This window comes from Podarcis liolepis (assembly GCF_965112155.1).
Source record: "Podarcis liolepis genome assembly, chromosome: 1".
NCBI classification, from domain to species: domain Eukaryota; kingdom Metazoa; phylum Chordata; class Lepidosauria; order Squamata; family Lacertidae; genus Podarcis; species Podarcis liolepis.
This window is the reverse complement of record NC_139554.1, coordinates 84,414,572-84,440,949: the sequence shown is the minus strand read 5'-3', so window position 1 is coordinate 84,440,949 and position 26,378 is coordinate 84,414,572. Positions and strand designations below refer to the sequence as shown.

At 46.5% G+C, this 26,378-nt stretch overlaps 2 protein-coding genes across 5 annotated transcripts in view; one reads left to right on the top strand and one right to left on the bottom strand.

Moving 5' to 3' along the window:
* The window catches only part of SLC4A3 (solute carrier family 4 member 3), a 45,795-nt gene extending 25,742 nt beyond the window's left edge, over positions 1-20,053 (top strand). For 3 of the 4 annotated variants that reach the window (XM_083512731.1, XM_083512730.1, XM_083512733.1), the window contains 17 exons: positions 2,610-2,761; positions 3,453-3,633; positions 4,400-4,535; positions 5,073-5,253; positions 6,080-6,179; positions 7,289-7,473; positions 9,300-9,516; positions 9,815-10,039; positions 11,471-11,619; positions 12,873-13,067; positions 13,250-13,456; positions 14,176-14,265; positions 15,474-15,640; positions 16,079-16,332; positions 16,716-16,885; positions 17,175-17,348; positions 17,714-20,053. In XM_083512731.1, coding sequence (XP_083368857.1) covers positions 2,610-2,761; positions 3,453-3,633; positions 4,400-4,535; positions 5,073-5,253; positions 6,080-6,179; positions 7,289-7,473; positions 9,300-9,516; positions 9,815-10,039; positions 11,471-11,619; positions 12,873-13,067; positions 13,250-13,456; positions 14,176-14,265; positions 15,474-15,640; positions 16,079-16,332; positions 16,716-16,885; positions 17,175-17,348; positions 17,714-17,791 — 2,861 coding nt within the window. In that variant the 3' untranslated portion in view covers positions 17,792-20,053. The remainder of the gene's footprint in view (positions 1-2,609; positions 2,762-3,452; positions 3,634-4,399; positions 4,536-5,072; positions 5,254-6,079; positions 6,180-7,288; positions 7,474-9,299; positions 9,517-9,814; positions 10,040-11,470; positions 11,620-12,872; positions 13,068-13,249; positions 13,457-14,175; positions 14,266-15,473; positions 15,641-16,078; positions 16,333-16,715; positions 16,886-17,174; positions 17,349-17,713) is intronic. The other variant, XM_083512732.1, reaches the window with a different exon arrangement.
* Positions 20,054-22,684: 2,631 nt separating this feature from the next.
* LOC310711523 (uncharacterized protein) lies at positions 22,685-25,382 on the bottom strand. Its single transcript, XM_083513473.1, has 3 exons — positions 25,347-25,382; positions 23,673-24,876; positions 22,685-23,421 (listed from the first exon to the last, which is right to left on the bottom strand). The coding sequence occupies exons 2-3, from the start codon at positions 24,867-24,869 to the stop codon at positions 23,335-23,337; spliced, it is 1,284 nt and encodes a 427-aa protein (XP_083369599.1). The 5' UTR covers positions 24,870-24,876; positions 25,347-25,382; the 3' UTR covers positions 22,685-23,334.
* Positions 25,383-26,378: the final 996 nt, after the last annotated feature.

The following is a 26,378-nucleotide window of genomic DNA, read 5'->3' as shown; positions in this document are numbered from 1 at the left end:
AAAGTTGCTTTTTAACTTGTTCATAAATGATCTGGAATGAAGAGTGTGGTGACACCAAATTGTCCAGGGTGGTAAAAGCAAAAAGGAGTTGTGAGGAGCTCCAAAAGCTCCACACTGGACATGGGTAAAATAGCAAATGAGGCTTAATTTCAGCAAGCGTCAAGTGATGCACATTAGGCCATTTCCCCCACCCTAACTTCTAGGGTCTGAACTGACAGTGACTAACCAGAAAAGAGATCCCAAGGTCACGGTGCAGAGCTCAATTAAAATGGCAGCCCAATGTGCAGCAGCTGGGAAAAAGGCAATTCCATGTTTGAGATCATTAGGAAAAAGATTGAAAATGAAACTACCAGTTTGATAATGCTGTTACAATACTCTGTGGTGCAACTGCAGCTGGAGTACTGTATACTCTAGTCACCTCACCTCAAAAAAGGATGTCATAGAGCTGCAAAAAGAGCAGAAAAAGATAACCAAGTGATCCAGGAGGGGGGAGCAGTGATGAAGAACTACCTTTGGAGGGGAGGTTACATTTGAGGCTTTTTAGTTGGAGAAAAGGTAAGTAATAGGGAATATGATAGAGGTATAGTCATGGTGAGGTGAAGGTGGATGCAGAAAAGTTTTTCTCTCCATCTCAAAGTACTGCAAATGAGGCTAAATATGGGGAGGTTCTTCACATAGCTATCCTGTGGAATTTGCTGCCATCCAACGTGGACAGGGTTTAGGTAAATTAATGATGAGGCTATCAGTGGCTACTAGTTATGATCACTGTGTACTGTCTTCAGTATTGGCATGCCTTTCGGTACCATTTGCTGGGGAGCATGTATGGTGAGAGAGCTCATGTTGTACTTGTGGGTTTCCCATAGGCATCTGGCAGACCCCCCCCCCCCGAGAGCAGGATGCTGGATTAGGTGGGCCTTTGGCCTCATGCTGCAGGGCTTTTGCATTCTTAACTTTTGATAGATCACGCCCTAGGTATTTTATTTATTTATGTGAGGGTACCACAAAGCAAAACAGAATAAAGTGTGTATCTGAAGAAGTGTGCATGCACACGAAAGCTCATACCAAGAACTAACTTAGTTGGTCTTTAAGGTGCTACTGGAAGAAAATTTTTTTATTTTGAGAATAAAGTTTGTTCTGTAACATCTCATCTTGTGAAACCAAGTTCAGCCTTGTGTATTCTAAACTATGCAGTTATATGAATGATCTTATCACTATGTGATAATATTCAAATAGCAAACATATGTATGTGAATATTTAGTTCTTCTAAAATGTGGACTGTTTTCCAAAAACATGCTGATCAGAGGGGGCAAATTATAATATTCAAAAGCATGACACTCAGATGTCCAAATGTTTGCTGTGGGGAGAGTCAGCCTGATACAGTGCTGGGCTAGGACTAGGACGATCCAGGTTCAAACGCCAACTCAGCTACAAAGCTCACTAGGTGACCACGGGGCAGTCACTCGCTGCCTAATCTGCCTCACAAGGTTGTGGTGAGGATAAAATGGGAGCAGGAGAATACTGTGTACTGCCGGAGCTTCTTGGAGAAGATGATGATAAAAAATGTAATAGATAAAATAATAAAGGGTGTGCCTGTATACCTGTGATACAATAAAATTCCCTTCCTATACTGTCACTTACAAAGCCCTGAAAACCCTTCTCCCCACTCCCTGGCAGCCACAGATAAGCACATTATGTGCCCCCACTGCCTTGGCATTGTTCCTGCAGCTCCCAGAAAACAAACAGCAAAACAAATTGTAGCTGAGCAGAGGTTTTGCCATGCTTCATGGAGTATATCACAGTAGTCATCTGTGCCTCTCTTGAGATAGAGATCTATTGCATAAGCACCTGCACCTGCTCAGGAAGAGTGTTCAGGGACAAATGTGTGGGAATAAAGCCTCTGTTTCCTGGCTGTGTTGCAAACTGCTTCACAGTCAGAATGTAGAGTAAGACAAGGACAGAGAGGGGCCATTGCTCAGTGGTAGAGCATTTGTTTTGCATGCAGAAAACCCCAGGTTCAGCATCCAGCGTCTCCTGTTAGAAGCATCTTGGCTAGAAGGGCTGGAGAGCTGCTGCCTTTTGGAGTAAACAGTACTGATCAAGATAGATCAATGGCCTGGCTCCTTGTAGGACATTTTCATAGCTACCTTGAGACCACAGAATCCTGAAAAGCGAGGGGCTGTGTATGCTCTACTTTAAAAAGGAAACATAACACCCCTATTCCATACCCAGGTTATCCAAGCTGTGTACTGAGAAAAGCTTAATTCTGTGTTTTGTGTTAAGCAAATTAAAATGAATAGGCTCATTTTTCATTCTGTTTCTTATAGGCATGCTGGGGAAGGAAGGAGCTATGCAGAACGCTGCCTCCATGCCCCAGCCTGAGCTAGCAGAAATTTTGCTCTTCCCTCTTCTGACTGCTAAGTTTTCACCTAGTATGGCTTACCCATCTCTTAGGGCCAGAAACATGGGGCTGAAAGCTGAGCTGCTCAGATTTCTGACTATGCTCCCATGGTTGTAGTCATGGCATATAGAGAACCCTGGCTACAGAAGGACAAGTTGCTTTTCTCTTCATTCTTCTGCTTGCCCTTTCTCCTGCCCTGCCTTTTTTCTAGGCCACCGTTTTGAAGATAATCCAGGAGTAAGAAGACATCTGGTTAAGAAACCCTCCCGGAGCCAGACTACCAGAAGCAGCAAAAAGTCTTTGACTTCACAGTCTGTCAAGAAGAAGAAGAAGAAGAAGAAGCTTGACAGGAAACCCCACGAGGTAATGGCCCTGCCTTGTGGAGACCTTACAATCTACAGGCAAAATTGGTAGCTTCAGTCAGGTGCTGGCCATGTTGCCTGTTGGTGAATTGTTTCCCACAGAGGCAGTAATTATAGTCATTATAAGACTGTGTTACCCAAAACTGAGGCTGAAGCAGTGTTTACAGAGTTCATGGCAAGTAGGTAAGTACAGGTAAGTAGTCTTATCCTAATCTGTGCTCTTTGGGTCTCTCTTGATACAAGATGCCCTATTTCAAGAGGAGAAATGGCTGGCCTGGAAGGGGAAACTAAGGGCTCATCCACATTTTCTGCTTGTGCCATGCCTAGAAAGCACAGGTCCAAGTAATTTTCCCTGAGGGAAAGCAGAAGTGTGGATGAGCCCTAAATCTTTAGAGACAGTTGAGATAATATGAATCTAGACCTCCTCCAGTTATATTCTTTGTGTACTCTTGGCCCATAGGCTGTATCAGATCCACAGGATGAATGCAGGCACATATTTCCTCTGAAGTTATCTCTATTCTCTCATAGCAGGTCTTAAGCATTCTGTCACCAGCAGGGATTTCTGGTACTAAGAGGACAGAGCTAAAGAGCACCACCCCACGACAGCAATAGGTGCTAGGTAGGCTATTCTCATGAAAGAACTTGGACAGAGGAAGCAGCTGCAGTTCAGTTCCCTTTCTTTCCTCTGACAGGTATTTGTGGAGTTGAATGAATTAGTGGTGGAGAAGAACCAGGACATGCACTGGAAGGAGACAGCGCGCTGGATCAAATTTGAGGAGGATGTGGAGGAGGACACAGCACGATGGGGGAAGCCTCATGTGGCTTCACTGTCCTTTCGCAGCCTTCTGGAGCTCAGGAAGACTATTGCCCATGGTGAGTAACCAAGGTGGGGCTGGGCTTTTGTCCTGAGATGTATGTTGACAAGACCTTGATAAAAGCTATATCCCAACCTGCAAACAAAAGACACAAATCAACAAGATCTCTCATGATTCAGACTCTCTCAAGGGAAAGAGAGAGAATGGTAGACAATTGTGGGTTGTCTTCTGATTGCCAGGATATCTTTTCCATCATTCATGGCAGCCTGGTCCCGCAGCTGAATGTGCAACACTGAAGTCTTGGGCTAAGAAGGAGGCCACCAAAAAGGTTTGCTTTTTCTCACAAGAGGTTCAGATCCAATTGAAGATTTAGGGCAGGATTCAACTAAGTTGTTGTGTGCAAAGAATGAGGTCCACCCGCACAATGGGACTTCCCTCCTCCTCCTCCTGTGCACTCCCTATGCCCCCTAAATCTGCTCTGGATGGTTGAGGGAGCCCCTAGAACAGGTTTAGGATGTGGGATGGGAAGGTGAGGGGGAAAGTCCTGTTGAGGGAGAAATACTCCATGGGAGATTCTGGGGAGTTTAAGTGATGTGTGAAATCCCATGCAGTGGGGTACAGATACATTTTTGTGAGTGAGCAACATAATGCCCTGAGTCATTGGGATACAGCACTGTTATTGCTGTCAGAAGCAAAGTGGTATGAGCTAAAATTTCCTTTGCACAGGAAAAATGATAGGAGACAACAGTCTGAGATACTTTGTGCCTGATAAATCTCTTCAGTGATCTTACATGACCTAAACCTATTGGTCTTCCTGTTCCCAGGAGCTGTTTTGTTGGACCTGGAGCAAACAACATTACCTGGCATTGCTCACCTGGTGGTAGAAACCATGATAATATCAGACCAGATCAAGGCTGAAGACAGAGCCAATGTGCTTAGGGCCCTGCTGCTCAAGCACAGGTAAGTAATGTGCTGGCATTAGAAAGACAGCAGGTTGGGCTTTGAGTGGTAGGGTCACATGTGGAAGAGCTGCTGAATATTAAGGAAGAGTGAACAGTGGTATAAATACATAAAAGACTGCACAAAAAGACCAGGAATGGCAAGAGGGAGTTGGGTGAGAACAGGATAATTTTTTTCGTGGGGAGTTGATGAGGTTCCTGAGGTCCTCTTAGGAACTAGAGATACATAAAGATGTTGGCTGTCTTGGGGCAGTGAAATGGATATCTCTAAGTGAAGTTGTGGTGGTGAAAGGAACTCATAGCTTAAGATATATATGGGCAGGGAGACCAAGACTTTGGGGTATATAAAGGTCAGGAAAATGGGGATACGGAAGCAGGGAAATAGATGAGCAGGGATTTGTTGCTGTGGACACAACAGGAATAAATTATGTGAAAGGCATATTTTCATTTTGGTCAAGCTCTGAGCTGCAATAAACTTTAGCCAAAGAAAGCTGGCCACTGTCCTGTAGTTCCTTTAACATCCGCATTATCTCTTCAGCCACCCTAATGATGAAAAGGAGGTATTCTTTCCCCGGAACCAATCCAACTCCAGCATGAACTCTATGGTAGGAAACCACCATCACCACCACAACCATGCAGTTGACACATGCATGCCATTGATGGGAGAAGAGCGCATTGAGATGACAGAGCCCAGAATCCATGACCCTGATTATAGAGAGGTGCGTGAGGAACAGGCATGGAGAGCTGAATTGTTCTGAAAAGTACCGTATTTTTCCGTGTATAACACCCCCCCCCATGTGTAAGATGCTCCCTATTTTGGGGGACTTAAAATTAAGAAAATGGGGGAGAGATTGCCCCCGTGTATAAGACTACCCCCCTTTTAAACATTTTTTAGTAAAAAAAACCCTAGTCTTATACACAGAAAAGTAAGATAAGTAGAGTGAAATCTCTGTGTGAGCTAAAGAAAACACTGAGACCTTCATTACTAACTGGGCCTTGCTAAGAAATAATGAATTCAAAGCAAGGTGCAGAGATTTCAATGTTTTCCACAGCTTACTTTATTTCTGCTGGTCACAGGGAAGGAACAAGGAAAAGTAAGAGAAGTGGCATTGGTCAAGAGGTGGGGGGAAATACCATATTTTTCGCCCCATAGGACACACCGGCCCATAGGACACACCTAGTTTTTTTGAAGGGGGGGGGGAAATAAAGAATAAAAATTTCTTAGGAACTCTCTGAATTTTCTTCATTTTTATTACGACGTATATATATCACTTGATTGTAAAAAACAACAACTTCAAAGCAAGCAAGCAAGTGAATGAATGTTATAGCATACGTATGCCAAAACAATCAATTTCTAAATTTGCCTTAAATGAGCATTTAGAATCACAGAGAGCAGCAGGAAAACTATTGGACTTCAGCAACCAGAATGTAGCCTGTCTTTTTATGGCCCTTTCATTTAGAGAGCCAAGTGGCGCTCCAACACTGTGGGGAGTAAATGTTTTCATAGGCAGCCCTGGCTAATGAGAACCTTTGTTGTTGAGACAGAAAAACATGCACCTTCACAGCTCTGAGGGACATCGTCACAAATATCTCAAGCTGATGGAGAAGATTCCCGATGATGCAGAGGCTACTGTAGTGCTTGTTGGTAAGGAGTCCTGAGCCAAAATCTAGTACTGAGGCCTTGAGCAGGTCTCATCAGGAGACCTGTGGTTTTAACAACAGTAACATTCTTCCTTTTGCAGGTATTGTCTCATGGGGAGTTCAGGGGTTCGGTGCTGCTGCTACACTGGTGGAGCAGCCATCTTAACCTATACTCTCTCAGCCCAAGTGGGGAGGGGTTCAACTTCAAACCCCACCATGGGGTAGGAGAAGTAATATGGCTCCACTCACCTTTCATATGCCTGGCTAAAAACTGTCTTGGCAAAGGCAAAAAAATGTATTGGCCAGCATATTTGAAGTGTTCTGCTGCTGTGCTTGTCACGACAGCAGCATCTTTTGCATTTTGCCAGTATAATCGAGCTTCTGTCAGGTCCTATAGCCCCTCAGTTACAGCAACTCAAGTATAGGATTGCTTGTAAACCTGCTCAGAATTTCTAGGTCAGTCAGAGGTTCTTGATAGTGAAAAGACAATTCTCTAGTAGGTTCTGCTTAGCTGTGGTATGGATGGAGGGAACTCCAGAGAAGCTTCTGAATTTGGCCCTTGGCTTTGTTGAGGTGGCTTCAGAATTAGATCAAGATCACCTCATTAATGGAGATGTCATTTTTCAGTTGCAGTCTTCCCCACTTCTGCAAAAATAGGGAATGGGGAAGTAACCTCAAACTCTGCATACTCAGATGTTGCATCCTGTGTTACTCACACTGCCCACTGTTAGCAGGTATTGTAGAGAGGCCACTGCCAGGTGGTACTTGCAGCTAAGGGCTCATCCACATCTCTGTTTGCCCCACCACTTTCTCCTGGGAAAACCCACAGCTTACCTCTGAATTGGACCAAAAGGAAATTGGGTTTTCTGCAGACTGCTGTTTGTTCCAGTTCAGCCATAAAAAGCATATTTTCCAGGGGAAAGCTGTGGGGCAAATGCAAAACCACTTGCAACCATGCCTAGAAAGCACGGGACAAGGGGAAGTGTGGACATGCCCTAAGTGTGTTCATATGTGTCATTTTGCCAAGTCTCCCTAAACCTGGAGCATGCTTCCTGATCTCAGCTTTTTGCTTCCACACTGATCATCATGGTCTTATGCTTCCCTTCCTGATAGGTTGTGTTCAGTTCCTTGAGCAACCAACAATGGCTTTTGTCCGTTTGAATGAGGCTGTGTTCTTGGAGTCAGTCCTGGAAGTCCCAATCCCTGTTCGCTTCATCTTTGTCTTGCTGGGGCCAAGCCAGTCCAACATGGACTACCATGAGATCGGACGTTCCATCTCCACTCTCATGTCAGACAAGGTGAGGAGGAGCTGAGTGTTGGTTCAGGCTGGAGAAAACACGAGAAGAGTAGCAGCAAAGGTGCTGAAAGATGCATTAGAAAGGGAACATCATGAAGACGCAGCACAATGCCAAGGGAGCACAAGTCAGGAAGGGTTTGTAGACTTGTTCCATGCCTAAAAAGCACAGGTCTGAGTGGTTTTCTGCTTGTTATGCTCCTTTCCCAGGGAAAACCCACTCTTTAGTGCTAAACTGGAGCAAATGTCAATCAGGAAAACACCCGAATTGCTATTTGCTCTGATTGAGTAGTTTTCTGGAGGACAAGGAGGGCGGGGAAGCAGCAGGGGCAGGTTGGGAGGCAGGGGATGTTTGTGCCCCTCTGGCACCACCTTTGTCAGCCAATTGATCCAGTATTTCTGCACCACAGACTGCTCTGTGTATGAACCCTCTTCCCTTTGCCTCCAGCCATTTTCCTCCTTTGGTTGAATACTCTGCTAATGATTTATGCATGCCCACACGACCCCTGACTTGCCAGCATGGGGGATGTGGGGAACTGTAAATATGCATGGGCTGTGCAGTCTGCACAGAGGAAGAAATGCTCCCTTGGAAGGACTTCTGATGCACATTAAAACATAGAACCCAGGGAAGAGGAATGTGTTGGGTGGACATGCCCTTTCAGATGCCCCAAATAGCTCAACTGGTATATTCCTTCACCATGCTGTCCAAACACACTCTAAGTATCAAACATTTTTCTGAAGGCTCTTCCCCACTTGCTATAAGTTGTTTTTATTTGCTTTGAAATACTCTGTCCTGAATTGGCTTCTGAAGAAGGTATGCTAGCAAACTGACCATAGCAACTTCCTTTAAAAAAATCACGTTATTGCAATTTTTAATCTTACAGTGCATCCCACTGTTCATAGGATGGAATAGGTGCAAGTCAAACACATACAACAATATTTCACACTTGGATAAACTGTTATTGAGAGAATAGAAGGGAAATTGTATACTTTTGTGCATAGACAAGAAAAAAATACATGGATATCCACTGAATAAAAATTTCATTAGATTTAGTGAGCTCATGCTCACAGTAACAATGCTATATATATATATATATATATATATATATATATATATATATATATATGGGATGCGGGTGGCTCTGTGGGTTAAACCACAGAGCCTAGGGCTTGCCGATCAGAAGGTTGGCGGTTGAATCCCCGTGACAGGGTGAGCTCCCATTGCTCAGTCCCTGCTCCTGCCAACCTAGCAGCTTAAAAACATGAAGTACAAGTAGATAAATAGCTACAGTTCCGGCGGGAAGGTAAATGGCGTTTCCGTGCACTGCTCTGGTTTGCCAGAAGCGGCTTAGTCATGCTGGCCACATGACCCAGAAGCTGTATGCCGGCTCCCTCGGCCAGTAAAATGAGATGAGCGCCGCAACCCCAGAGTCATCCGCAACTGGACCCAATGGTCAGGGGTCCCTTTACCACATACACACACACACACACACACACACACACACACACACACACACACATATATATAGCACCCCAACAATCTCCTCCAAAAGGCAAAATAGTGATGGTGATATGCCAGGACAGGAATCAAATGAACAGGGATAGGTGGCGCATATGCTGTTGCGATGACACTGAATTAATACAGCTGTCAATCTGAACTGAGAAGAGAGTTACAGGGTCCTTTGATGACACTGAGATAATATTGGCTTTGAAAGTAGATTGATGAGCTCGTCTTGGGTCTGAGACAGCATCACCAGGCAATGTTATACTGGAGGATAAGTGATGGGCTGCTCTCTGCCTGACTGACCATCTTCCCTTGTTGGCTGACAGCATTTCCATGAAGCCGCTTACATGGCAGATGACCGCCAGGACCTGCTCAATGCCATCAATGAGTTCCTTGACTGTAGCATTGTCATCCCTCCATCAGAAGTGGAGGGGAAGGATTTGCTCAAGTCAATTGCCACCTTCCAGAAAGAGCTGCTGAGGAAAAGGAAAGAGCGGGACCAGAAGAAGTCCATCAAAGAAGGGAATGTTCAGGAAGCCAAAGGTCTCTTCTCTCCTTGCCTTTTGTACCTTGCCATTCTGCTTCATGGCCTGGGTAGGGTGGGTGAGGAAGGATTAGCACAGTCCATGTCTTGCCTCTGCATCAGCTCAAAAGAGACACAGCACAATTTTGTTGATGCTGAGGGACGGGGAACTTTCTGAAAGTTGGAGTAGGCAGGGATGAGGAACCTGTGTCCGCCCTGTCTAGGGATGCTGGAGGCTGGCACTGGGTGTGAAGGTATCTTGCGTCTACTTCTCTCTCCCTTCCCCTCACCCCCACCATTCTGTTCCTGTCTTTCCAGAGATCTGTGAGGTAAAAGCTGAGGAGGAGGAAGAAGGCGAGGAGGAGGATGACCCTTTGAAGCGCACTGGCATTGTCTTTGGTGGTTTGGTGCGGGACATAAAGCGCAGGTACCCCAAGTATCTGAGTGACCTCAAAGATGCCCTGCACAGCCAGTGCCTCGCAGCTGTGCTATTCATCTACTTCGCTGCTCTCTCCCCCGCCATCACCTTTGGGGGACTGCTAGGTAATGAGTCCACCCTCCTCTTCCTTCCTCACCTCCCCTTCCCCACCCTAGTTCCTTGCTCAAGCTGGTTCCTGTTCAGCTAGGCTGCCCAAGAGATTGAGCACATTAGTTTAATTTTTGCCTGTGCTTATACTGGCTAAGTGGCTGGGATTGGTTCATCTGTGCCTGTGCCCTTGCTGGGCAAGTGGGTGGGCTCAGTTGGCTCTTGCTATGTTCAGATGGGTTTGGCTCTGTCCCATTGCACTCTTGCCTGGCTCTGGGGCTTTCCAGTCTATGCATGTTCCTTTCCTGTTCTCTATGGTAACAATAAAAGCATTTTACTACTCTTAATAGTCACTCCCCAATATTGCTAATTTGCACGCAACCCAGAGTCCTAAATTGGATGGGCAGTGGCCAGTATAGGACAGGAGAGGGTCTCAACAAATCTCTGCAGAGAAACATCAGTAAGGATCAAAATGGCCTCCTGTAACCTGCCAAAATGCTGGGGGCCAAGGCTTGCATGTGGACATTGTGCTCATATCCCTGAAAGCAAAAAACAGTGCACAGGCACTAGCCCTTAACCATCTGGGGTTAGGAGAAAGAATTTGTTTAATGGTGAGAAGAATTGTCCCTTTGTTATTGAACAGATTGAGGGTATTTTAAGCCCAGTTACCCACAATCTATTCTTCTATACGTGTTTATTTATTACTTCTTAAGCACTTGATGCAACAATATTGCTAAAGCAAAGTAGGTCTGATTTTGATCAGTTCCTGGATGGGGGACTCTGCTTGCGAATCCTATGTATCTTGCCTTAAGTTCCATTATGGAAGAAAGGTGGGATATAAATGTAAAGAAATAAATGAATTTTTAAAGATGTCATATAATATAAAAAATAATAATAACTGTAACAGAGTCATATATCCACTGACTTACATTCTGCACTTTTCTCTCATATTAGAGGTAGATCCAGACATCAGTTTACCCTGCTCCAACAGGGTGGGTACCATTCTCCCTAGGACACTTACTCTTCAGAAAACTCTGTTCCTTTCCCCCCATGTTTATGGGTAGGGACCCAGTGCAAACACTTCCAAGAAGGTAACTGAAATAAGCAGAGGATTCAAAATCTCTGCAGCTAGAATATATCTCCCATCACTTGCTGGACTCTCTAACAAGGGTGTATTTCTGTACAGGAATGCATTCTGTGATGGAAATTATCTCTTAGAATTTAATATGAGGGAATTTGATCATGCTGAGGTTCCTTGGCCTAACTGTTCTACAAAATTATCCAACAGTAGCGTATCTGTGCATGGAGGGACTCGTTGGCAGTGGCAATTGAGAGAAAAGGCTATGAGTTTTCTCCTGTGGTGAGCCCCGCCCACCAGGGGGAGCTGGGCACATGTTTCTGTCTGCCACTCTGCAGTTTGTCCCAGAGACATTGCTCTTTCTCTACAGGTGAGAAGACAGACGGTCTCATGGGCGTTTCGGAGTTGATCATCTCCACCTCAGTGCTGGGCATGCTCTTTTCTCTGCTGAGTGCCCAGCCTCTCCTTGTCATTGGCTTCTCAGGGCCTCTGCTGGTCTTTGAAGAAGCTTTTTACAAGGTATCTGTAAACTGGTGTCTTCCTTGGTTCTACATTGCCACTTTCACATGCAGATGTCCCACATACTGCAAGCTGCTGTGCACTGCTTATGAAGTGCCCATACAGGACACTATAAGGCTTAAATCTGGCCTAATTCACACATTACTTGAGTGGTGAGGGTGTCACCAAAATTCCAAATGACATGGGGGCAGAACTGTGTGAGAAACTGTTTTTGTTAACTTATTTTCACCTATATGGATGGGGTTTTAACTACCTCAGTGGAATCACCTGAAAATGAGAGGTTTGTGTTCCCATCTACATGGGAGTCGCTGTACACAAATGGATTTATTTCCTGCTTACATGCTGCTCCCACACTGCTTAGGTAATAACATAATTTAGCGACTTCAAGGCTGGAATTGACTCCATGCTGAGAGGTGACTCCTCTCAAATAATCCCCATCATCTTCTGCACCCTCTCAAATCATCACAATAATCTTCTGCAGCCTGTGAATAGGGCTATTTGGTTTATTAAACAATGTGCCTACATTATCCTTGTTGAGGAAATGCTATGCCCATACCAGAGAGCGCCACTGCACAGGGTAGGAGCATGTGCTCTCAGTTTAATGATACAGGATGCATGCATTGCTTTAACCAAGGAGGCCCAACTGCCTAAATCTGTCATGGTGGGCTGAAAGAGTAGTTATTGGCCAACACTGCTGCTATTTCTGTTGCTTTGGGCATTTCTGATCTTTGCTTGCATGGGAATTTGCCCAGAGTGTCCCTGAGTTACCTCAAGAGGGTTTGGCAATTATGGTGGGGCAAGACTCGAGCACAAATTTCAAAAGTGTTTGGTGATGGCTATGCAGTACAGTGGATAATACTCAAATGTGCCTCAAAATAGCCTGGTAATGTTTTGATAGCGCAAGACACTGGATGCTGATGACCATGTAACGGAACAGAGGATGAAGCCTGATGATTTCCTTTTCTTGCTGGGTTGTTTGGCACCTCCCCTCCATCAAACCAGGAGGGGTTTATAACGCCTCAACTGCAGGCTTGCATACTTCCCAGAGGGGTTGCGCTAAAACTCTATTTGTGTTGCCCTCCTGGGACTGCAAACACAGTGAGCTTGTCCAATACATAACAGTCTGCAAAGTTTAGCAGGCCACATGTTGTGCAGACTTGCTCTTCAAAATGAGCCAAGGTGCAAAGAATGGAAGGGAAACATGCTCAAGCCAGTTCTCTTATTTCTGTCACCTCTGTTTCTTTTTTTGGCAGTTCTGCCAGAGCCAGGGCATCGAGTATCTGACAGGCCGGGTATGGATTGGCCTCTGGCTTATTGTCTTCATTTTCATCATTGTGGCCGCTGAGGGCAGCTTCCTGGTGCGATACATCTCCCCCTTTACCCAGGAGATCTTTGCCTTCCTTATCTCCCTCATCTTTATTTATGAAACATTCTACAAACTTTACAAGGTGAGCTTTGGATCTGGACCTGCCTGGCTGGCCTGCTGGTATCAACTCTGTGCCAGCATTATGAGACAAACTGTGGGTTATTGATGACTTCTCACACACCACCCTTGAGTAGGAAGATGAACAACTCTTCCGTCTTTCATGGCTGTCTGTAAGTGTCCTCTTTTCTGTCACTATATTCCCAGGTATTTACAGAGCACCCACTACTGAGGTTCTACCCGCCAAATTTTCCAAGAGATCTAAATGGCAGCACACTGCCTCCTGATTCCATGGCTCTTGACGCTCAGATGCAGCCAAACACTGCCCTGCTGTCCCTCATCCTCATGTTGGGAACCTTCTTCATTGCCTTCTTCATGCGCAAGTTTAAGAACAGCCGTTTCCTAGGAGGAAAGGTGAGGCTAAGGCCTAAATAGCAAGAAGTGTGGTGGCATTTCCCCATACAGACATCTAGCCTTTCCATTCTACATGTTCACTGAAGCAGGGTTTTTTTCCCTGTACTAAGAGCAATAATAGGTGGAGATATTGTTCTGATCCCCTTCCATGCATAGCTTTTTATGAAGAGAGCCTGGCTCTAGTCAATACCACAGAGGCCAAAGGTACATTACTTCCCCCAGGATGCTGAAGTTCAACCACAGAAATGCAGAGGCTCATCTGGGCACTCCACAGGGTACCTTCCTCAACAAAGTGCTCTTCAGATGTTTTGGACTCCAACTCTTACCAGCCTTGGGCTCCATGGCTAATAGTAAATTATGTTGGTAGTTCTAGCCCAAAGCATATGGAGGGCACCAAGTTGGGGAAGGCTGCTCTGGGGCATGCCCAAATGTTATCAAGATACCATTTTGAATCTGGCTGGCATCCCCATATGATTGACATATAAGGTGGCCAGGGACTGGCAGTGTAGTGGTGGAGAGAAGGGTCAGACATCTTAGCATCACCTTTAGGAACTTTATTCTACTATACCAAACCTCATCACAAAGCATTTTCAGGCAGAGTCATATGGTGAGAAATTCTTCAGTGGATGAAAGACCAGATAGGGTCTTTTGGGCTCAGCACCCAGCAACATCTCCAGCATGCCCTGTGCTTACTTTCATCTCCTGTGCTTGGTCTGTAGGCCCGACGAATCATTGGAGATTTTGGAATCCCTATCTCTATCCTTGTCATGGTTCTGGTGGACTATACAATCACTGATACATATACCCAGGTAGGTACTGCCTGTTCCAACTCTTCACCACCCAGTGGGTATGAGGGACATGTGTTTTTCAAGGAGTTTGGACTTTAATCTGAGACTTCCATTGTCTATGTGGGTGCCAGCATCTGTGTAAATTTCACATGAAAGCAAGACTTCTAAACAGGAAACAAATCCAGTTCAGGCCATTCCGTGAGTTACACTGTTGAATGTGTCCGTTACCTCTAGCTGGATTGTCTGTGGAATGTATAGTCACTTAAGGACAGAATGCATGTCTGGCTGGGCTTCCGAATAGTGTCAGATGCTATATTGGCCTAGGGTGTTCAGATTGGCTGTGGTGGCTGTGCTGAGAGAGGCATACATGCCTTTAGTGTGCATACAAGCTGTAGTTTAGAATTGCTATCTACAACTGGTAGTTTTATCATGTTAGGCTGGGATTCCTTCTAATCTGCAGTAACTTCAAAATGGGGCTGTGTTTAGGACCGTCAGTCTTTGTTGAGGACCACCAAGAAAAGATGCAAAATCTGTCATGTGAAAACTTCTGTGTTCCCTGATCAGTGTTCTAAACTAGAAATGGAGCAAGGGAAGTGGGATACAGTGGTACCTCGGGTTACAGATGCTTCAGGTTACAGACGCTTCAGGTTACAGACTCCGCTAACCCAGAAATAGTGCTTCAGGTTAAGAACTTTGCTTCAGGATGAGAACAGAAATCATGCGGTGGCGGCACGGCGGCAGTGGGAGGCCCCATTAGCTAAAGTGGTGCCTCAGGTTAAGAACAGATTCAGGTTAAGAACGGACCTCCAGAACGAATTAAGTTCTTAACCCGAGGTACCACTGTATTACAAAGCAATGCGGATGTTCTGCATCCCCGCCACATTTCCCCTGTGTGACTGCACAACCCATCATTATATACATATAGAGAAGCAGAGCCCACTGCAGACAGTGCACAGGTGTACCACAGCAGCTATGGGAATTGAGCAAGCTCAGTGAATGCATCTGAGACCCATTAAGACATACACCCATACGCCAGTACAGGCATGTCCAATTAACATGATTTTGACATAGATGCCAAAATAGAACAGCACATTCCAAGCTTTCTGTGGCATTCCTAATGGAACTGGGACCTACTGGTGAAGGGTGGGTAATAATGTTCTTGTTGATTATGATATCTATTCCATGCAGAAAACAAGACTGATGTCTTTTCCTCCATGTTGTCACCACAGAAGCTGAATGTTCCCTCAGTACTGTCAGTCACAACCCCCAACAAGCGTGGCTGGTTCATCCATCCCTTAGGAAGCAACCAGGTGTTTCCCATGTGGATGATGTTTGCCTCTGCCATCCCTGCACTTCTGGTCTTCATCCTTATCTTTATGGAAACCCAGATCACCGCGTAAGTGCCAGGCCTCCACACTGGGGGCCAGCTCATTCTGTACCTATCACTCTGTAGAAATGCTAAGTAAAATTAAATAATTGGCATTGGTGTTGGGTGGGAAGAGAAGTCAGAATCAAGGGGACAGAGTGACCCCTTCTGAGGGGATGTGACAGCAGGCTCCTAACTTCATTTGTCCTTGCTGTCTACTGTTTCCATAGCTCCCAGGAGGTCTTTTCTATAGTGTGATGCATGTTATTTGTCTTGTATGCTCCCTTTGCTGACCACATGCCTTGATTCTTCCAAGTCTCCCAATTAGAAAGAGCTGCTGCAAAAACTAATAACAATAAATTCAAAATACTGTGTGCCACTACTCCCCTTGCTACAGCTAAAATCTGTTACGTTGGTCACTGAAACTCATGTTTGTTCTGCTCCCCTCCCTTCCTATCTCCTTTGCAGCCTGATTGTCAGCAAGAAGGAGCGGAAGTTGATAAAGGGATCAGGCTTCCACCTTGATTTGCTGCTCATTGGTACAATGGGAGGGCTCTGTGCCCTTTTTGGGCTGCCTTGGCTCACGGCTGCCACGGTCCGCTCAGTCACCCACGTCAATGCCCTCACAGTCATGAGCAAGGCCATTGCACCTGGTGAGAAGCCAAAGATTGAGGAAGTGAAGGAGCAGCGTGTGACAGGAGTGCTCATCGCTGGCCTTGTTGGTGAGGTCCACACAGAGGAGCTTGTTCTCTGAGGTGGTTGTGTGCATCTTAGCTCATTTGAGCAACCTGAATTTGTTCTGCAGGCATTCATTCCCCTGTGGTGTAGTGACACTCTCTACTTGTGGCATACTGTGGTGGTGGTGGGGTGGAGCTTGTGGGAACATGGCTCCATGAAACTAGTGGACACATACAGTAAAACAGTGAGCCTGCAAATCTCCTTGTTCTTTCTAACCATATCTCTATATTAAAGCATCAGGCCCATTCAATATATATTCAGGGGTGTACATGTGTGTCAATGTCAGACATTGTCCCATGTTCTGATCGTGAAGTATGGGTGTACCTGTGTGTAGAAAGAGAATGCAACACTGTATCCTGCTCTTCAGGCCTGTCCATCGTGATGGGGAATGTACTACGCCAGATCCCATTGGCTGTGCTGTTTGGGATTTTCCTATATATGGGTGTGACGTCACTGACTGGCATTCAGCTCTATGAGCGGCTCCTCCTTATCTTCATGCCATCCAAGCACCACCCTGATCATGTCTATGTTGTCAAGGTAGGTGCACTGTGGGAGTGAGGAGTGATGAAAGGGGTGGCAAGTTCAGTGGGTGGCAAGTTGAGATGGGCCTGAAAATAAAGATGGGGAAGGACAGGGGAAAGGCATGCAGTGGCTGGCTTGACTGGCATGGGGAGGAAACCACTCACTGAGTGGTACCAGCACAGCTTTATGATAACCCTTCCATAGAAGGGAATGGAGTATTACTCTGAAGGTCAGGTACTTTGTCAAGTGCTAAAAAATAGAGCTGCCCAAAGAAGGGTGCATCATCTGGCTGGCTTACCTTTAGGTGAAGACCTGGAGAATGAACCTGTTCACATGCATCCAGCTAGCCTGCATTGTGCTGCTGTGGGTGGTGAAATCCACTGTGGCATCGCTGGCTTTCCCATTTGTCCTGATCATGACAGTCCCCCTGCGACGATTCCTGCTGCCACGTTTCTTCCATGAGAGAGAACTCAAAGCGGTAAGCAAACACCATTGCCTGATGTCTTAAACTGTTATGGGAGTCCCAGTCCTTCTTCAGCCATTGGTCTAAAGTGTATGCATCAGATTTGGTTAAATGGTCAACATCATAACTAAAAAACTTTTCATGGCATCGTGATATAATGTTTGAAGCTGGAGAGCAAGAGACTCTGTTGTCACCTTCTTTACTGTCCTGCAGTACTGTATTGGAGAACCACATTGTGAATTTTCCCAGAGACCACCCAAATCTGCCTGTAGACTCATTGTGCTCTGAGGACTCTGCTCTGAAAAAGAGATGGCCTTGTACCACCTTGTATTTGAATGGCTGCTTAACTCTTTTCTTCTGTCCTTTCCTCCCACTTGCAGCTGGATTCCGAGGATGCAGAACCAAACTTTGATGAAGATGGGCAGGATGAGTACAATGAGCTTCACATGCCTGTGTGAGAAGTTGGCATGTGTCTACTGGCCCTGGTACTCCCTTGGCTTCATGGGATAAGCCTTCTTTCCTTGTGCTTTCCTTGAACAACCACCAACCTGAAGTGGCTTTGAAATGATTGTGGGCCTGGACCAACTGACAGCTGTGTCATAGCCCTTCAAGGAAGCTCCAGGCCACAAAGGAAGCTTGGGCCAAGCAGCACAAGAGATGCTGCCTTCTGGACACACAGAGAGTATGGGGCCAGCACCACCACCCTGCATTTCCCCCAAGCAGAGCTTGCTGGTGTTGGTGCTGTGCCATGCATAGGCCAGAGTAGGTACCTTAGCCAGCTCTCATTAGCCTCCTCCCCTAAGAAGAGAAGTAGACTGCACTGTTTTGCTAAGGGGAGAAAAGCAGCAGGCCAGCAAAGGAAAAGAGCAGCTAGGTCCTGCCAGAAATGCCAAGTCTGATAGTATTCAGGCAGAGCCAACAGATTCCTGGGGTGGGAGATTTCACATGCACCAACTGGTCTCTCCATGCTGAACCATTGCCATTCAGTCCCATGACTGTGCCCATGAACATTCAACAGCCTGTGGTCCACCTGCCATTCTGAATGATGTCCTTAGCTAAGATTTCCTGCCCACAGAAGACTCTGAACCTCTTCCATTTGAGGAATGGCAGTGATGATTGCTGAAGCCAGTAAACTGCTGGGTAAGTTAGCAAGGGCCTTATGCACCCTGATTTGCTCTCAAGTATAATGCAGGTACTTGTGCAATATACATGTGCACATGTGTCTCCTTGTGCACAGTGCTGTGCCTGTTCTCGCCATCTCTCAGGACAGCCGTAAAGGTTGCCCAAAGAGTAGACAGTGATTTGTGAAGTAGATCTCCACCCCTCAGACGGGAAAAGGAAGTGCAGTTAAAACTTGCCAACATAACCTGGAGACCAGGAAACAGCTAACCTAATGATTGAATGAAGACTATGATCATCTCTCGGTCAGGAAATCATCACACAGATTTGACACCACTCTTGTGGCTCACTGCCCTCTTCAGGCCCAGTGGAAAACAGGAACTCCCAACATCAGTGTAATAGGCAAGCCGCAAAAAGCCACACCAGGTACAAACACTGGCACCTTGGCCTTTGGTATTTGCCTCAACACATAACAGAACCTCTTACCTATTATACTAGACTTTGTGCTTCAGACTACAACTCCTCCTTCAGTATTTCCAGCTTCATCTTGTTTCTTGCTGTAGCCTCTTCCTCACAGCTCCTGCTCTATTCTCCATCCTCCACACAGCTATTGCATTTCTCACCTTGTTCTTGCCTTGTAGTTGCCCCAGCTTGAGCAAGATTCACTACCAGATCCAAGTCTCCAGGAGGCCACCCCCTAGCCTGGCCTTGGCAACTGGAATGGGGATGGCTTCGAGGAGGGCTGAGGTACTCTGCCATTGTGGCATTGAGCCATTGCACTGTATGAGCCGTCTGTAGCACTTGGGGCTTCTCTTCATCCCTTGACATTTCCAAGTTGGTGGCCTCCCATTCCTGGCTCCTCCTCAGTCCCTCACAACCACTCCCCCAACACCATCATCAGCTGCCTTCTTGTACTCTTAAACCCTGCTATTTTCATATTTCCCTTCAACTGCCATATAAAGAAAATTCAGATTTTTGTGATAGGACTAAATTTCACAGAAATATACATTTGTTTCAGTCACCGAATCTGATTTTTAGAAACAGAATACTGTGCTCCCTTGTACTTCATTGGTGAATGTCATGTATCTAGTCCTGGGCACTGCACAGGTGGTGTGTTCCATGCGGTTGAGCACATGCACAAACACCATCAGTGCAAGGTTTCGAAGAGCTGCTCTCCCACTGGGCCATCACATGGGGACTCTACACTGTGATGTCCTGTAGCTAAATCTGTTCTGTTAGATTACGTATATGGAATAATGGGGTGTGCAAATGTGCCAGCTGTGGCTTAAGAGTTTGGCTCATGGAACTACTCCGGGCCATTGCTTGTTCCCTGTCTATAAAATGGAGGCTGTCCCTCCCCACCTACCTCAGGGGCTGCCTGCTGATGGCTGGGTAGTTATGAGGCCAAATGTTTTCCTCTACTCATTCCCAGCTGGCTGCCAGCCTGCCCCACCCATAGACAGTGACCTCCATTGTGCCCTGCATAGCCAGGATTAGGAAACTTGAACTGTTGGGGGCAAAGTCCCTGGTACTCTGCCTGTGCATTACGACTCCTCTGAATGTAATAGAAATGGATATGCACCAATAAACCCTTCACTGGAGCATTGCGCCTGGGTTCTTGTTCTGCGCACCAGAAACATACAACTCAGGAAGGAATAGCCACTTAAGTAGGATCATAGGAACAAACTGGAGTATGGTAGGCCCTTCCTAGCATGACATGGATACATGTATTCTTAACGTAAGGCAACATCATTTGTCAATATGCTGGTCTGAGGCTTCAGAAACATGAGAGATTCCAGCAATAAGGCCGTGTGGAGGCATAGCTTGCTAACTAGGTCTGTTTCTAGAAAATGCACATCCCTGTGCACACATCCCTGTTGCTGGAACCTCTCATGTTTCTGAAGCCTCAGTCCAGCATATTAACAAACTGATGTCTGGCTGACAGTGTCTCTTCAAGGTCTCACTATCAAGCTCATGATATTGAGGCAAAAACTAACATCAAATCATCCCTCCACTTAAATTGCACATTTAAAGCTGGATTTCCCCCCTTTACATTGTATAGGCTGCTTGTCAGGAAAGAGAGGGAAAGCACACATCTGGAACCCTGCAAGTGCGTTTGTGGAGCAGCGTGAAGGCAGGAGGTCCAGCAGAAAAGTAGGCAAGGGAAGGGTAAAGAGCCCCTCCTGAACTGCTTCTCCACTCCAAATCATCCTTTCTCAAAGCTGCTTTTCCCCAACAGAAGTAGCCACCCTAGCTTTGTTAAATATGGTTGTAAAGTGCAGTTCCACTCTAAACAAGTAGTTTTTCACAGCCTTCATGAATGCCTGCAGGAATAACATTCTGTAGGCAATTTCCCTCCAAACACCTGGGCTGTGCTAGGAATGGCCCTTCTCTTATCCCTTCTCAAAAGGAATGAATTCTGGTGAAAATCAGGGCTTTCTCTGATGCCCTTGGTGGCAGAGGCTGGTCAAACAGCTCTCAGGCTATCATCGAGGGCAAATTTAATAACATACAGTTTTACCTTGGCTCCTGAACACCTTGGGAGTCAAACGTTCTGGCTCCTGAACAATCGAAAACTGGAAGTGAGTGTCCCAGTTTTCCAAAGCCATGCTTTGGAAGTCAAACGTTTCAGAAGTCAAATGGACTTCTAGAACGGATTCTATTCAACTTCCAAGGTACGACTGTATTTGTTTTGAAGTTACAACAGCATTTTGCATGTATATAGTGCTTTTCAAGTGATCAAAGCCTTTCCCATACATTACATTGTTATGCCTTTTAACAGCCTTGTAAGATGTCAATAGGGTGGCGTTGTGGTCTAAACCACAGAGCCTAGGGCTTGCTGATTCCCTGCGATGGGGTGAGCTCCCATTGTTCGGTCCCTGCTCCTGCCCACCTAGCAGTTCGAAAGCACATCAACTGCAAGTAGATAAACAGGTACCGCTCCAGCGGGAAGGTAAACGGTGTTTCTGTGCGTTGCTCTGATTCACCAGAAGTGGCTTAGTCATGCTGGCCACATGACGCAGAAGCTGTCTGCGGACAAACGCCGGCTCCCCCGGCCTATAGAGCGAGATGAGCGCACAGAGTCGTCCGCGACTTAATGGTCAGGGGTACTTTTACCTTTACCTTAAGAGGTCAATAATACCACCTCCATAGTATAGACTGGAAGCTGTAGGGAAGCTGTGGCTCTCCAGAGCACTAATGAGGAACCTGTGGCCTTCTACAACTACAACTTCCACCATCCTTAACCACTGGCCACGAGAGTTGGGAGTCCAACAACATCTGGAGAGCCAGCCACTTGTTCCCCATCCCTGGACTTGCCTGAAGCTACATACTGTTATTTGGGTGGGATTTGAACCAGGGTTTTCTCTGGTCAAATTCTCAGCTACTGCGCATCAGAACTTTCATTTATTGAACAGTAATGGCAAGGTCTAATTGCAACAGAAAGGGCGGTAGCCTTCTCAGGGTAGTAAAAAGCACTTCTGGCCTCCACCACACTCTTAGAGTTCAAGATGCAGGAGTAGCTGCAGGAGCACCCCAGGTCACAAACTTGAGTAGCCTGCGGTGGCTGAACTCCATCAGCAACATGTGTCCCTGTTTCCCCCCATCCTGCAGTCCACTGACTATCATGACTTCAAGTCATGATTGATTTCATCACCACCACAGACTGGTTCTCATTTGGAATTTGGTCAGCTTCCCCACCCAGATTCTGGTTCCTGTTTTGCTTCCCTTTACTTTATCGGAAAACTTCTTGGTGGCTGATACTCTGTCCCTGGGGAAATACTGACTTGTCACCAAGTTCCAGTTCTGCTTTAAAAACAGCTGCATGCGCCGAGCGTATGGAAACCCAAACAAGTGAACAAGGAATACTCCATGTCTAGCTACTAACAGTGTGTGTACGTGTGTGTGTGTGTGTGTGTGTGTTAAAACCAGCATCTCAGTAAAAAAAGGTTGGTGACCGCAGCTGAATGAACCACAGTTCCCCTACTACACTATAGTGCAAAAAGGTCCTGTGCTGTGCAAGCAAGAGCTATCCAAACCCCTACAGAAGCTAGCAATTCTCACTTGCATCCTACCTTGCACAACTGTAGCTATTACTAGAACTGAAATTAAAGCCGCTGCTACTAGATGCTAGACTAGAGGATGGGTTTGGGAAAGGTGTTCTTTGCAGGGTATGGACATTCCAGGGACAACAACGGATCTACCTGAACAGTTTTCACCAACAAGAGAGACACCATGCCAAATTGTTTTATTTAGCAATCAATATATATAACCTACCCCATCCCAAACTAGAACACCAACTGAAGTGTAAAAAAAGAGTTGACAATCCAAACTCTCTACCACATGTTGTTGGATTCCCAACTCTGACTCCCATACCCAATGGTTAGTAATGATGGGTGTTGGAGTCTTCTGGAGGGCTGCAGATTTCCCACCCTTGCTCTACCAGCTTAAATCATGCCTCCCCAAGCTACCTCATTCGAAAAGGCTTCACAATGCTTCCAAATAACTGTTCAAGCTTTGGTTTCACTGACTTTACAATAAGACAGAGTTCCATAATTGTTGTGCAACCTTTAGGTATGTTAGCCCCAAGTCATTTAGAACTTTACAGGTTAAAACTAACACCCCAAATTGCGCCCAGAGGATCACAGAAAGCTGTTACCAATACTGGAACAGTGGTTTAAAATGCTCCCTGTGACAGGAGATGGATCACTGTGTCTCACACTGAATGGAGCTTCTGGATAGTCATGAATGGCAGCCCAAAGTAAAATACATTGCAGCGATCAACCTAACGGAAGCTAGGCTTGAGGTGGTATATATTAAGTGATGCACCCAGAAGCAAGTTGACCTTCATCTGAGAGGCAGGCAACCAAGCAGAAGGGAGAGTCTATGTTTCACTGGCGAGCTGAAGATCCAGGGGAACCTCTTCCCTACCCTGCAATAGCTGTGCAAGCCCCTGGAAGCGTTCCTGCAGCTGGAAGAAAGATAAAAAGACACACATTTCATCTCTCAAAGGGGACTGAATTTTTCCATCCTTTGTCCCAAGATTGCTATTCTCCCTTTTGAATCCCTGCGTTCATCACCTTTTGGTTCCACCCGAGACCCAGTTCCAGCCACAGGCCCACCACCTTCCAGCTGCAAGGGATCTAGCCCGCTCTGTTTCTGGGCTGGCAGCATACTGCCCACCTTTGGGTCCCACAGTCGGTTAACTTCCTAGCTTCTTACTGTATTTATTGGTCGCATAAGGACTGGCCTGACCTCCAACTCTAGCAGCCAGTCACCTTGCAGGATGCTCTTGCGGTATTCTTCCAGCCTCAGCTGCCTCCCCAAGGCATCCAGCTCACAGAGAACAGCCTGGCGCTGTGGGCAGGGCACACTCAAATGGTCTTTCTCCAGTTGCTGCTCAAGGGCTTCCAGTTCCCTTTCCTTAGCCACTCGGCGATGCCGCAGGTTGGAAATGCTCTGGTTTACTTCCTGAATCTCTGCTTCCAAGCTCAGAGAACGTTCCTCCCGCCACAGCAGGGACATGAGTTCCCCATGGATCTCGTGCAGCTCGTTCCTTCCCTGGCTGGCACTTCTCATGGAACTGCCCCTCTCATTGCTGCACCTGCTGCTGGTGGCTTGCGGCGGCGGCCAAACCTCCAAGCAATCATGTTGGGCTTGGGGTAGCCCAGGCTGGCAAAGGGAACTGTTGTATCCATGGTGCTCCAAGCTGTCCGCAGCCAGTCCTTTGCCTCTCTTGGTTGAGCCTAGATCTGAGGGCACTGGGCGGGTGCCATGGTTGCTGGCATGGCGCTCCACCCACAGCCTGGCAAGCTGGGCAGTAGCCAAGCCCTTGTGAAAGAGGTCAGGAACCAACCTCAAGACCTTCCCAAAGGGACAGGCACTGCCAAAGCCCTGCACATCAAGCCAGCTTTGGGGGCTGAAAAACTGTGCATCAATTGTGTCCCCTTTCAGGAGCAAAGCCCATTTCCTCCTGACAGAGAACAACTGCTTGGCTGTGCGTGCAACGGATGCTGTGGCACGAAGGCCATGTCCTCTCCTGTGTCCAAAGTTCAATGCATCAAGTGAGTCATCATTAACGTACAGGTTTTCACACAATGGAAACACAACCTTGGTGTCAAATGACCCTTTCAAGGAGCCCAGGTACCGCACATAGGTGACAAACCAGGAGATGTAGCTGGCAATGTCACACTTATCACAGCCAGCTGTGATCCTCACTCTATCCTGTCCATCCTGCTCCCTGGACTCAACAAGCTTTTCCAGCTGCTCAAGGCTCTGGATATCTGCATCAGGGGACAGCAGCAGCAACACATTGTAAAGGGTGTCAATTTCAAAAGCTTGCTGGCAGCTTCTTATGTGTCCCTCAAAGGACTGGATCTGTTCTTGCAGAGCAGCATACAGGGCTTCCATCGATGCCATCAGCAGCCTGAGAAAGTAGAATGGGGAAAGGTTAGGTAAGTTGTGAAAAGCAACTCAGCAGGCAAAGCTTTCCCTGTCACTGCAGTTGTTAAAGACACAGGATTGTGAGCAGAACAAGGCAACCCTCAAAATAAAGAGGTGTGTACACAGTGGAGTCAAACGGCAATGAAATGCAAAAAATTGCAGCCTGTGACAATTGACTATTTACAAAATCTCTTTATACCTTTGTGTAGACCCACTTAATACCAACTGAGGATAACACCTCAAGCATCTGATACGGTGGGCCTTGGGCCACCAAAATTCAGTACTTCTGTGGCTCTTGTTGCTCTTGTTCTCCACTGTTAGCTATAACCCTCATGTCAGAGTGATAATGCAACCAGAGCAAGTACTGAGACACAAAGGTGTCTGTGGTCCAAAGAGGTGCCATTTCCCCACCCCACCCGCCCTGTATGAAAAGAACACCCAGTTCCCCCTTACCTCAAACTTCTTCCATGGCCCCCAACACTCTCTGCAGTTGGGAACTTACCACCTCCAGGAACAGCAGTCACCTGCAGAAAGAAGAACCAGGTTATGTCTCACTGCACAGAGGGACAAATAAACACCCTTTGCCATGGACACAGCATGTTGGGACACGCTTTCAGCACTGCAACAGGGGAACTCAGTCCTTACAACTTTAGCTGTAATCAGTGGGGCAAAACTTGCAGTTGGCATAAGCCAGCCACGCTAGCAAGGGAGTACTCGTAAAAAGGGAGATTCCTGTGCCAGAACTAACAGGGTCAAAGGACTGGGTGCCAAGGAAGACAATGCTCCTTTAGCATTAAAAGTGAGCTTTTCCTCATCCCGGTGGAACAAGCCAAACTCGCAAAAATGTACTCCTAAGGCAGCAGTGCCACACAGAAACTTACTTCTTTTCTTTACCTTGTGACCCTGTTGCCAAGGTCTGCTTTCCCTGGTCAGAATGGATGTAAAAAAATAAAATAAAAAAGGGCAAAGTCCTGGACAGTTAAGTGCAGTCAAAGGTGACTATGGGGTGCAGCGCTCATCTCGCTTCAGGCTGAGGGAACTGGCCTTTGTCCACAGACAGCTTTCCGGGTCATGTGGCCAGCATGACTAAATCGCTTCTGGCACAATGGGACATCGTGACAAGTACCAGAGCACATGGAAACGCCATTTACCTTCCCGCTGCAGCGGTACTTATTTAACTACTTGAACTGATGTGCTTTCAAACTGCTAGGTTGGCAGGAGCTGGAACAGAGCGACAGGAGCTCACCCCGTTGAACCACTGACCTTCCAATTGGCAAGCCCAAGAGGCTCAGTGGTTTAGACCACAGCGCCACCCACTGGGAGGGAGAATGGATAATAATATACTGTAATTATATGGGGCTTCTCAGTCTGTAACCCCCAAAACTGAGAAATCTGGGGGGGATTGCCTATCTTCTTGGCTGATGAAGATATCTTCAAAATCTTACAGAAATTTCCTAAACTGGAATATTTTCTCCACAACACACA